At 43.8% G+C, this 12,568-nt stretch overlaps 1 protein-coding gene across 8 annotated transcripts in view; it reads left to right on the top strand.

Annotated features, from left to right (window-relative positions):
* The first annotated feature begins 5,478 nt into the window (after positions 1–5,478).
* Positions 5,479–12,568, top strand: part of BAZ1A (bromodomain adjacent to zinc finger domain 1A) — a 115,961-nt gene continuing 108,871 nt past the window's right edge. For 3 of the 8 annotated variants that reach the window (XM_073349005.2, XM_073349004.2, XM_073349001.2), the window contains exons 1-2: positions 5,809–5,910; positions 6,304–6,452. In XM_073349005.2, coding sequence (XP_073205106.2) covers positions 6,340–6,452 — 113 coding nt within the window. In that variant the 5' untranslated portion in view covers positions 5,809–5,910; positions 6,304–6,339. Of the gene's footprint in view, positions 5,630–5,808; positions 5,911–6,097; positions 6,453–12,568 lie in introns of those variants that run through there. The other 5 variants (XM_073349006.2, XM_073349007.2, XM_073349008.2 and 2 more) reach the window with 3 other exon arrangements.

Below are 12,568 nucleotides of genomic sequence, written 5' to 3'. Positions count from 1 at the left end.
AGTGGTCCAGCCCTGAGTGATGCTTTCATCCTTCCCTTCACAAATATTATGGAGTGTACAGCATGTGGCTATAAACATAGGAATTTTAAAGGCCAGCCGGCCTTTAAACGGCAAAAAGCACACTCAGTCATTCTGCACTTGCTCAGCCTGTTGTTGAACCGCTCCTTGCTGCTGTCAAGGTTCCCCATGTATGGCTTCATAAGCCACGGCATTAAGGGGTAGACAGGGTCTCCCAGGATCACAATGGGCATTTCAACTTCCCCTATGGTGATCTTCTGGTCTGGAAGAAAGTCCCTGCTTGCAGCTTCCTGAACAGGCCAGTGTTCCGAGAGATGCATGCATCATGCATCTTTCTGGACCAGCCTGCGTTAATGTCTGTGAAATGCCCATGGTGATCCACAAGCACTTGGAAAACCACGCGTCTCCAATGACACGGCAGCTCTCATTCTCTTGTCCTTGTGCCACAGGGCTGGGGTGAACTCATTGCATAGTCCCATGAATGTGGCTTTCATTATCCGAAAGTTCTGCAGCCACTGCTCATCATCCCAGACATGCATGATGATGTGATCCCACCACTCAGTGCTTGTTTTCTGAGCCCAAAAGCGGCATTCCACTGTGGTCAGCACCTTCGTGAAGTGTTAGTGAGAGCAAGCAGCATATTGGTCAACAGTGTGGGATGCATTCCTGCAGACCGAAGAGGCAGAGTGTGCAGTACACAAACTGTTGAAAGATGGCACCAAATGCAGATGGAAGCACAGGGATTGCTGGGATGCGAAGCAATGCATCATGGGGCATTGGGACAGGACCCAGGATGCCCTGCGACCCCCTCTGCCTTCCCAAAACTCTTAGCGGCAGAAAGAGAAATGCCCGGGGGGCAGCTGCCCAGAGTGCACCGCTCTGAATACCGATCCAAGTGCCACAAGTGTAAACACATTATTGTGCAGACAGCTGACAGTTTCAACACACAACAGCGGTTTCCTTACTGCCAGCAATATAACTCTGCCAGTGTAGACATTAGTGTAGATCAGGCCTAAGTACACTCAAGTTACTGCACTACAGCTAGGCTAGCTCAACTGAGAAGAGCATACTGGAGTTACACACAGAGTAATGTGATTAGTAGCACAAAATGATTGGATTAGCTTCTGATGAATTGTAATTTGAGCTGTTGCATTTTCCACAGCATTACTAGCTCATGCATCAGGATCGCTGGAGGGATCTGGGGCCGGTTTTGTTCAATATCTTCATAAATGATCTGGAGGATGGTGTGGATTGCACTCTCAGCAAATTTGCGGATGATGCTAAACTGGGAGGAGTGGTAGATACGCTGGAGGGGAGGGATAGGATACAGAAGGACCTAGACAAATTGGAGGATTGGGCCAAAAGAAATCTGATGAGGTTCAATAAGGATAAGTGCAGGGTCCTGCACTTAGGACGAAAGAATCCAATGCACCGCTACAGACTAGGGGCCGAATGGTTAGGCAGCAGTTCTGCGGAAAAGGACCTAGGGGCGACAGTGGACGAGAAGCTGGATATGAGTCAGCAGTGTGCCCTTGTTGCCAAGAAGGCCAATGGCATTTTGGGATGTATAAGTAGGGGCATAGCGAGCAGATCGAGGGACGTGATCGTTCCCCTCTATTCGACATTGGTGAGGCCTCATCTGGAGTACTGTGTCCAGTTTTGGGCCCCACACTACAAGAAGGATGTGGATAAATTGGAGAGAGTCCAGCGAAGGGCAACAAAAATGATTAGGGGTCTAGAACACATGACTTATGAGGAGAGGCTGAGGGAGCTGGGATTGTTTAGTCTGCAGAAGAGAAGAATGAGGGGGGATTTGATAGCTGCTTTCAACTACCTGAAAGGGGGTTCCAAAGAGGATGGCTCTAGACTGTTCTCAATGGTAGCAGATGACAGAACAAGGAGTAATGGTCTCAAGTTGCAGTGGGGGAGGTTTAGATTGGATATTAGGAAAAACTTTTTCACTATGAGGGTGGTGAAACACTGGAATGCGTTACCTAGGGAGGTGGTAGAATCTCCTTCCTTAGAGGTTTTTAAGGTCAGGCTTGACAAAGTCCTGGCTGGGATGATTTAACTGGGAATTGGTCCTACTTCGAGCAGGGGGTTGGACTAGATGACCTTCTGGGGTCCCTTCCAACCCTGATATTCTATGATTCTATGATCTTCAACCCACCCCTCTCTCCCTGAGGGGCTAGCTTGTTTGCGTTTAAATCACAATTTAATTTGAGCAAGAGGTTTTTTGTGTGGACATGAGTGAGTTAGGGGTAACACTCCAGCTAACCGGGCTGTGAAAACACTCCCTGAGTTTAACAGTCCACTTAGATAAATGGGGAAGTTCACACCTCTCCAAACTATTGTTTCAGGCTCTCTACAGGCAGACATTATTGCATCAGCTACACTATAGTATTTTATAATTTATCTTCTCAGTCTCAATGGATAGACTTGCCTTTAAAAAAATTAAACCTGAGAATCTAGGGCCTCATTCAAAACCGATTTAAGTAATTGGAAAGACTTCTATTTGCATTAGTGGGTTTTGGATCAGGCCCCTGGAGAACAAGATGGTAGCTGTAAAAAAAAAAAAAAAAAAAAGACAAAAGATCAGGTGGCAACCAATGGCAATTCAAACCCTAAAGAAGAAGAACTGAATGAGGCAAGATGGCAGAGTTGAAACAGGTGGGTAAAAAGTTTACTTTCTTGGGGTTTCAGTTTTAGGATTTGCCTACACATTAAAGTTGTTCTAGAATAGATAGGTTGTAAATTTAAAGCAGAATACCTATTCCTGAATAACTCCATGTGTAGATAAGCCCTTAAGGGCTTGCAAGGAAGAAAGCAGGAACATGGTAGTGGATGAAGGAAACAAAGGGATAGTAAATTGCAGATTTGATGGAATAGAGGGCAAGTGAAGAGACAAAAGCAGAGGAGTTACTGGGATTCAGAATAGAACTGTGGAGAGCTTTGAAGGAAAAGGAACTTCCCCCAAGTCTGGGTCCATGCAGTCCCTAGGAAATTGTTTTACTATTGAAAACACCATAGCCAGAAACCTAATATCCAGTATTTTATAATATTTGATAATATTTGTTATGCTCTCACTACAGGTATTTTCATTTACAAAATGGCATGAATGAAAACTGATCTGATTGGCTAATGAGGATTCCAGTACATATCAGCTGATTAATCAATCACTCCATACTTTTCTACCTTGTCTCAAAAATATATTTTTCAATTAAGTATTCAAAGTTATAAATTATTATAACAACTTATAAATACTGTGTAGCAAATACAAAAAAAATGTCCTGGTGAAAGTAAAAACATAATTTCTGAGATCTGTCAGAATTAATTAATTTCAATTTAAATGCTCTGCCTTTCCTCTACTAGTAGCCATTAGCTTGTAGGTATGTCATTAGGATTCAGTCCTGCTCTTGACTTGATTGGGAGCAGAATCAGGTGTTAAAATCTTGGTTTTGTAAAAACAGAAATGGTTTCAGAACTCAAAGCTAAATATACCATCCAACTGCTTTACTGGATCCTAAGCAAGAGCAATGGTACCTCTGATACCACAACCCTACCACTCAATCCTCATAGGGAAACAGCTGAAGGAATAAATAGGAGGGAGGAACAAGAGGCGGGAAAGGTGAGAACAAGAGAGAGAGAGATGGCAAGGGGGAGAAAGGGAATCTGCTTTTGATGTCACAGTTCTATCAACTCATGAATTTTTCATGGATGCCAACTAGTTCTAAAATACCGGCAACCCCAACAATTCAAAAATCATGATATTGGCTCCAGAATCATTAAATTTTAATAAGGAATTAATTTGGGGCTTATTTTATTTCCTGTCTTTTCAGCCTTCAGGGTGCTCATTTTCAAGCTTTTGTCTGCAACCTCCAGAGGTAGAAACTTCTTCTTAAATTAAAGCTGAGATTCCCATCTAATCATGTCTCCAGAAGTTAGAGCTTTAAGAAAAAGTGATATACTGCAAAATTCACCATGAAATCACAAGAACTGGCATTGCTGAATGCCATTACCACAGTATTTGTAGTTCAAAAACTGTAAGGTTTTGATGCAAAACAGACAAAAACATGATTTCAGAGGAGCTTGTTAAATACTTTTTTTTAAAATGCATTCATTTGCAATCACATTTCTGCCTTTACTACAAATTAATTTACAATGGAGAGTGAAGGCCACTGGCAAATGGAGAAAATAAAAGTGTAGGAAATTTGGGGTGGACTTGTGACAAATCCTATTAATAGTTTAAGCTAAACATGTTGTAAACTGACTAAATGCAGGAAATAAATATAGCTTAAAATGTCAATGACCAAAACCATACTTTCCACCCAGCAGAATAATTCAAACTCTGTATCATGGAAACTTTCATTTAGGCTTTGATCCTGCAATTTACACTAGTCCAGATCACTGCACCTGCATGAAGTGTCAGTGAAGTCCATGGACTTTTGATAAGCACAGGGGACTATTCAACTGCACCTATTTGCAGGATCAGGTCTTTAGATTGTAAACTCCTATTTAGGCACCAATCCTTCAAATACTTATATGCATGTGAATACTTCTACTGAGTTAATAAAGTCATTCATGTGTTTTGCAGGACTGGCACCTTACATTTTAAAATCCTCAGGGTATGGCATCTAGCAAACCTGAGTGCTCAATCAATATATTTAAAATACATTTATTGAAATAAATCCATTTAAGAACAATAACAACAGGATGTGCTTTAGTAAGGTAGTGCCTGCCTGTCCTTAGACCAGCTGAGCTGAAGGTAGCAGGTCATGCTTTGTGGCCCAGGCACCCCTAAACTGTGTATGGGAGTTATACTTGAGAATAATTTTAACCACAGTATACCTCCATGTTCCACCTGAACTCATACAGAAACATATCATTTTGGTCTTAAATAATGGAAGAGAGACATTTCTCCATAATTGTACTACCAGCACTAAAGCCTCTCAGATTGAAATTTTGTGTGAAAGAGACTATAAAGTACTTTGATATTTCTGTTCCTGGTGAATTGAGCATGTACTGTATGGCCAGTGGCTTTTCCCAAAGTTAAGAAGTCAGCGAGGGTTTTGTGTGAGTGTGCGCAGAGAATTTTCGAAGTAGCAACAGTGATTTCTGAAGAGAGAAGAAAATGTGACACGGTATTTGAAAGGTCTTTATTCCCGTCTTTGAACAAGAACTCCCACGTTAGCAGCAGCTTTCTCTAGTGTCCAAGTGACGTGTCATTAAAATCCCAACCTGCTTGGGTACCACGCGATGAGGAGGATCCAGGTCCTTGCCCATATAAGTCACCCCCCTCACTCTATAGATCTTTAGGCTGATAATTCAAAAATGGAGGATGAGTCTTCTCAGCCATTAATTAATAATGTAGCTCTCTGTCTTCCTGTGTGACACACGCGAGAAGGCACTGGGCGGCCAATAAAGATGTAGGGTAGAGAAGTGAAAAGCTCCTCCCAGCAGCTCTTCCTCATTGAGCTGAAGAAGTAGATCAAAAACTTCCCAGGAGCTGAGGGGGAAGACAGCAGAGCAAGAGGAGGAAAAGAAGCTAGGAGAGGAGATCTCTTCATATCCCACCCAGACAGAAAGGGGTCGGGACCCTATTAAACAGCAGGTAGGCAGGAGAAGGGGAGAGCCCCATTATACACCACCCAGACGGGCGGACAAGGAAGTCCCCATTACACACCAGCCGGGAATGAGAAGGGTGACCCCATTATACCCTTCCCGGCAGAGACGCGTGTACGGGGGGGGAGTCCCACTGGACACTAGCCCGGCAGGAAGCAAAGGAGGAAGAGAAGTGATCGCCGCTCCCCCTCCCCCCGCGTTTGCTGTGTAGGGAGGAGGACGCGGCGGCGAAGGGGGAGTGGAAGTTGGTGTCCGGCCCGGCGTGTGCAGGTCAGAGGCGGGGGAAAGGGGTGACCCTGCGGTCGGGGAACCGGAGGAGACAAAGCGCGATCGCAGCAGCCGGGGTATCCCCGAGCCAAGCACGTTGTGTGACTCCTGGGGGGGGGGGGGGAGCCGCCTCCGCCTGCTGCTCGGCGTCATGGCCCCATTGTGAGGCAGGAGGAGGAGGCGGGGGAGGAAGGATCCGCAGCTCCCTCCTCGCAGTCCCAGGCAGGCAGCGGCGTGTCAGGCACACAAAAGGCTGCCGCCGGATCCCCGTGCCGCCGCGACCCGAGCTCCTTCCCCGGCTCTCCTGGGGGGAGGGACACGCCGGGCCCCGCTCCCTCCTCCCCAGGCCGCCGCTCGCTTGCTCGCACTCACTCTCATTTTCCCTCCAATTTGAAGCGGGTCGGGGCAGGAAGGAGCGCGCGGAGCGGGGCGATGCCGTTGCTGCACCGAAAGCCCTTCGTGAGGAAGAAGCCCCCCGCCGACCTGCGGCCCGACGAGCGCGTCTTCTACTGCAGGGTCACCAACGAGATCTTCAGGGACTACGAGTAAGAGACCCCCCCCTCCTCTCCCCCCGCGCGTGTGTCCGCTTCCCCGGGCGGGCCAGGGCAGTTTAACCTCCCGAACGGCTGACATCTGGGGTGGGAGGGGATTCCCCGCTCGGCGCCCCGGGAACCCTCCGCTGGGAGCGCTGTGGCCGACGAGCCGTACTCCTCTCCGGCGCGGTGCCCCGCGCAGACCGGGGGAATCCCCTCCCCGGAGCCCGCCTCACCCCCGGGGTCTCGTCAGGGTTAGGGAAGGGAGGTCCCTGGGGCGGCGGGGAAGCCGCTGGGCGAGCTGCCCCGCGCGGTGTCACTGTCCCTGTGCCTCGGCCGCGGGCCGCCAGGGGCGGCGGGGAAGTGAAAGTTGAGCGGGCGGCAGTAAGTGCCTGGCCCGGCCCCCTGCTCCTTCGGGGGAGCCGGAGCCGCATGTCGGCGGCTACTAGGCCTCGGTGTGTGAACCAGCCCCGCCCACAGAGCAGGGGCACAACGGTTACCGGGCCGCCGGCACCGAACCTCCGCGCGCCTAACGCGGCGGCTCGGCTGCGCGGCGGCCGGGCCTGGGTTTAAATAACGCCGCGGGGAAGCGGCGGCTCCTGCGTGCGTGCGGAGCAGCCTGACATGTGCTAGCCTCACTATTGTTGTCGTAGCAGCCGGGCCGGGGCGGCGGGGGGCGCAGCATGTGGAGTCAGCTCAGCCTCCCCGCGACACTTAACCCCTTGTTCTCGCCCGGGGTTGCTGCGCCGCCGCGGGCAGCCCCTGGCGTCGCCCCTGCCAGCTCCAGTGCACTGCCGGGTTGGGAGTTGCTGGGTGACCGTTTGAAGTCGCTCCCAGCTCCCGGTCTTGAACGTGCCCTGCCCCAGCCGTTGCAGTTGCTCGGCCACCTAAGCAATAGTAGGGGGGTTCTTTCGTCACACAGCTTTGCAGCCCCGAGACTCGTCCTTTGCGGTTGGGGAGGGTTCCTGGGGGCGGAGGATGTTGCATCTGGCCTTGAGGGCACTAGTATCAGGGGTATTATTGACGCATCTTTAATTCCAAACACTTTGCAGGCTCTCTGCTCAGAGCAGCCTCTTAAGGTCTTCTATGGCTCCCCTTAATAAGTAACTGAGCTTCTCCATGTCAGAGGGACACCAACTTAATGCAGTAAAAACACCTCAAACAAACCCAGCACAGTTTCAAGTAGTACACTTGCCCCTCAGGTTCCCCCTCCAATATTAATAGTTTTACAGTAATTTTTCTATTTTTTTAAATGTTTCTTTCCCTTGTTTTTGTGTTAATCTGAGAGAGATTGTGAAACAAAGTGTTGTCATATGTACAAGGTATATTCAAAAAGCAGAGACAATTATTTTTCTCTATTTTCTCTTACTTACGCTGATTATAATTATTACTTTGTAACAGCAGTGGGTAAGAAGTCTTTAGAGAGATACGACATTTTTAAAGCTGACCCTTTTAACTTTACAGTCTGATCCAGCATTCTTTCTAAAATATGAATGTTAATTAACCACCTCCATCCACCCACAAAATGTTCCCAGAAATCAAATCTTGTCTTGTATATTTTTTTAAATTAATGCAGCCTAGTGAGATTAAATCAGAAATACTTTCGTTTGCAGCATATGAAATTAGAGCACACCTAAATCTTCTCATGCTTGGACTTGTTTTTGCTACTAAAAAAGACTTCACCTAATAAAACCTTAAAAGAAGTTGGATTAAGTACTTCTGAAAGGGTTTTCTGAGCAAAGTAGTGAAGGAGAGAATTTAAAAACAAAAACCCTAAAGAAAGTTTATTAAGAAGTGTAGTTTGGAAGTGTTTGCATTAAAGTCTCAAGGATGTAAAGGGAAGGAACCTAGGGACCCAAGTCTTTCTGCAGAACATAAGACTTTTCATAATTCCATTATTTTGAAAGTTTCTTTTATAAATTAGAATTGTTATCACAGTATTATAGCTGACTCTCATTGACATCCCAAATGAAAATCAAGTGTGTATGTCCAATTTAGAAAGACACTTAGTGGGATGAAGCTTTCCTAGGTGCATTGAAGAGGTGTGAAGATTAAAAAAATAAGAATGTCACCCATTCTATGGAAAGGGCCAAATTCCATTTTTAAATCTGGTTTGTAGGCTGAAGGATAAATTTTGGATTATATACTACACTCAGGTCTCAATGAATCTCCCCCCAGATCTGATGATACTTTGCATATATATTCAAGGATTGAACATGGCCTTCATGTACTCACTAACCTCTCGATTACTATTTATCGTATTAGATATCGCTCTGTGGGAAAATATTCTCTCACTTTCTGGACCACTACTATTTCTGCACTCACCTGTTCTCCTGTATCTGTTTCTCGTCCCCTTGCTTTGTTTCTGATGGTGTTTAGGCTGGAAGAAAAGGTGGTATGTCTTTAGTTTGGGTTGGTTATTTTAAATCAGGTTAGCCAATATGATTTGAAACATCACTTAACAACTTGTATAGTCATAGTTTAACATCTTTAAAATTGTGTTAGCTGGTTGTGGTGTACCCTAACTGAGAGTCTAGAATCCCCATCTACCATGTTTTTAAAGGTGGCAAATTCTGTCTCCACTAGTTGTAAAGTGGCATTTAAAAGTGCGTTAGTGAACACATTTGGAAAACCTACCTTTTTTCTTCTCTGTGTATGACCAATGAGATTTATGAGGGCTGGGGAGTTCACACTTTCCAGACCCATTGTTTATTTTATGCTCTGTGCAGTTGGGAAGACAACACTGCCTCGGTGTACACTCACTTTGTATTTAGATTACTTTTGCAACCATAAAACCTAGAATTTTTTTTTTTTTTTTTTAAGTTCAGATTGCACAGAATCTGAATTGGCCACATAAATACATCAAGTAGGCTGCTGGATCTAGCACATTAGGTGTTAGACACCTCAGTTTACATTATGTGCTTAAGAGTTGGTATTTGTGCAAACTTGCAGTAATACCAACGGAAAACTTGGAAATCATCTGGCTTCAAATTTACTTTTATAATTACTATTAGTAGCAATAGAGATGTATTTCTCACATTTTTGTGTCATCTCTTTGCTGCTGGAGAGCCATCACGATAATAACCAATGCATGTAGAACTCAGCAGGACTAACATTTTAAAAAGACCTTTTTTTAGTGATTCAGAACTTGTTTTCCAATAGGGTGAAATAATATTTCATAATTCTGTAATCTATAAAAGAGAGGTTATGCAGTGAGATGGCAAAATTTGCAGGTGGCACAGTTATTTAAGGTTATCGAGACTGGAGAGGACTGGAAATCTTTAGTGACACTGATCAAAGACAGGGAATTAAATAGTAGGATGGCACATGAAATTCAGTATTGACAGTTGCAAGATATTGCATGCTGGAAGGAATATTTTAAATTATTCTCATACCTGACTAATAGTAGTAGTAGGCATCCTTCAGTCTTGAGAGACCACGGATATGCACCGTGAGAGGTAAAAACCAACTGAGTAAATCTTTATGGCAGCCATGGCTGTGACTGAAGAGACCCACTCGAGAGAGAATTTTGGCTGCATCTGTCACATTTAAAGGTGGTGTTTCAACCCTTTGGGCTCTACCTTCAGCGAGCTCTTTTCTCCTCTGCTAAGCTGGACTGCTTCTTCTCGTAACTCTGGAGACATTTGTTAAGCTCTTGTTTCCAAAGGCTGTGGTCCTGAATATGATCTTCCCAGTTATCTACATGCATGTCCATTTCTTTGAGGTCTTTCTTGCAAACGTCCTTGAAACGCAATTTTGGGCATCCTTTGCATCTTTTTTCAAATGCCAATTTGCTGTAGTGGATGTCCTTTGGGATGTGCCCATCATTCATCACACATACCCAAGCTATCATAGGCGTCTCTGTTTGAGGAGTGTTTTCATGCTGGGTATGCTGGCCCGCTTGAGCACCTCAGTGTTGGTGACTCTGTCTTTCCAGGAGATTTCAAAGATTTGACAAAGGCAACATATATGAAAGCTGTTAAGCCTCTTTTCCTGATGAGAGTCTAAGGTCTATGCCTTGCTCCCATACAAAATTGTGCTGATAACACATGTACAATACACACAGATCTTTTGTGTTTTCTGTCTGTTTAGAACTTTACTAGGTTCTAAATTAACTGTAACAGGTCAGGAAAAAGATCTGAGTATCACTGTGGACAGCTCAGTGTGTAGCGGCATCTGAAAAAACAAATGTTAGGAAGCATGAGAAATGGAATGGAAAAATTATAAAGCCATTTAAAAATTGGTGGTGCAATGTGAGGTGCAGACCCGTGCAGTGTTTCTTCCATATGAAGAGAGACTGAAAAGATTGGGAGTGTTTAGTACAGAGAGGAGAAATAAAGAGGGGACGAGAGATACAAAATAATGAATGGCATAAAGAAAGTAGTTGGGGCACTTCTGTTTGCCCTGTCTCATAATATAAGATCAGTGGGACACTTGGTGAAATTGAAGGTCAGCATATTTGAAACTGGTCAAAGGAAACATTTTTACACAACTGCACAATCAGCGAGTGAAACACATTGACACCAGATATTATTGATGGCGGTAGTTTAGCAGAATTCCAAAAATGTGTAAATGGGTAATGAGAGCGTACATAGTTACATTACAGTGTTGGTTTATTATTTTTTAAAGAGAAACCCAGAATTTTGGAATATATTCTTCAGGGAATAGCTAACCTCTAACTAAGGATCTTAGGAAGAAATTATCTATAGGCAGATGAGTCCATAACTGCTCACTTTGGGGTGTTTTGTACATTGCTTTGAAGCATCTTGTATTGACCCCTTTTGAAGATAGGATATTTTGGAACATAGGAAATGCCATTCACACCAGCATCCTTGTAAGTCAGTATCCTAACATCATGCCTATGTGTACATTGTATGTTAGATGCTGATAGGGATCCATGTTAAAAAAAAAAAAAAAAGATGACTGACTTGAGAAAAGGTTTTTCTTTTCTAAATTCAGGATAATCCATTTATGTTCTACCCTTTACATTGGGTTTAGCATATGGCAGGATGAAGTAACATTTTGCAATATTTGATGCTTGTGTTTTTAATTCTGTTTTAAGTAAACTTCCTTTCCTTAGTATTTTAAACTTTCCAGAAAAAGAAATTGATTTGAAATAAGCTTATTCTTAGACACAATAGAAACATATATTTAGTAGGTCTTGGGGTAAGTGAAAACATTTGAATATGTTCAATTTAATCAGAACCACACACATCGTTTTGGCAGTTGCACAAGGCTCCAGAAACTCCTAAATCAGGCTTCTGCGGCCTTTCACAAAGATTCTCAGTGCAGAAACTGGATGCAATTTCATTTTTTTTAATTGAATCTGACTCATAATAAATCCTTTTTACTTATTTAGTAACAGGATTGAGCTACTTTTCAAGGCTTTTGCCCAGGATTTTGTCAATGGGTTTATTCTTGCATAAAAAGTTAACTGTTTACATTGCTAATACTTTATACATTTATAAATATAAATACAACCATGCCATTCAAATTCATGCTTTAGCATAAAGGCCTCCAACAAAAGGAAGTCCAACTTAATCTCTGGATTGCAACTTGATTTTTGCTACTCTGGAACCCATGGAAGTCAAATGGGGTTTACATAGGCTGAAGGGTTCATGCTGATGGGCCTCAACTGCCATTCCATATGAACTTCATCCCAATATGTTCAGGTGCAGAGATCTTGGAACAGTTGGTGATATTAAAACGCCATATATGTCACATCTTTTCAACATAAAGGGATGTGATAAGGACACAATGGCAATTTTAACTTTAAATGTATTTGCTTTTGTGAATTTAAATGCAACATGCTCAATCAAGCCTTTTATTTTTCGATTTCTTTTAATATAGAATATTGTAACTATCACTACTTAGCTGTATTGGTAGCTTCTATTTACATAACTACAATGGCACAAATATGCCTCCATGGAGCAGGAGTGTTGGAATATTAAAAATCTATTGACATGATGTTGGATTTTTGTTCTCTCAGACCCAGTTTCAGTGAAATTATTAATATGTTACAATAACATGTTAATGACCTGTGACTTAATTTATCTGTCTGATGTGCTGTTTGTAGCTGCTGGCTAAAGTGAAGGGATGCTGCCAAGATTAAATGTAATCAATTTTTT

Source organism: Lepidochelys kempii, chromosome 6 (genome assembly GCF_965140285.1).
Source record: "Lepidochelys kempii isolate rLepKem1 chromosome 6, rLepKem1.hap1, whole genome shotgun sequence".
Taxonomy (NCBI): Eukaryota; Metazoa; Chordata; order Testudines; family Cheloniidae; genus Lepidochelys; species Lepidochelys kempii.
This window is presented reverse-complemented; position numbering and strand designations above follow the sequence as displayed.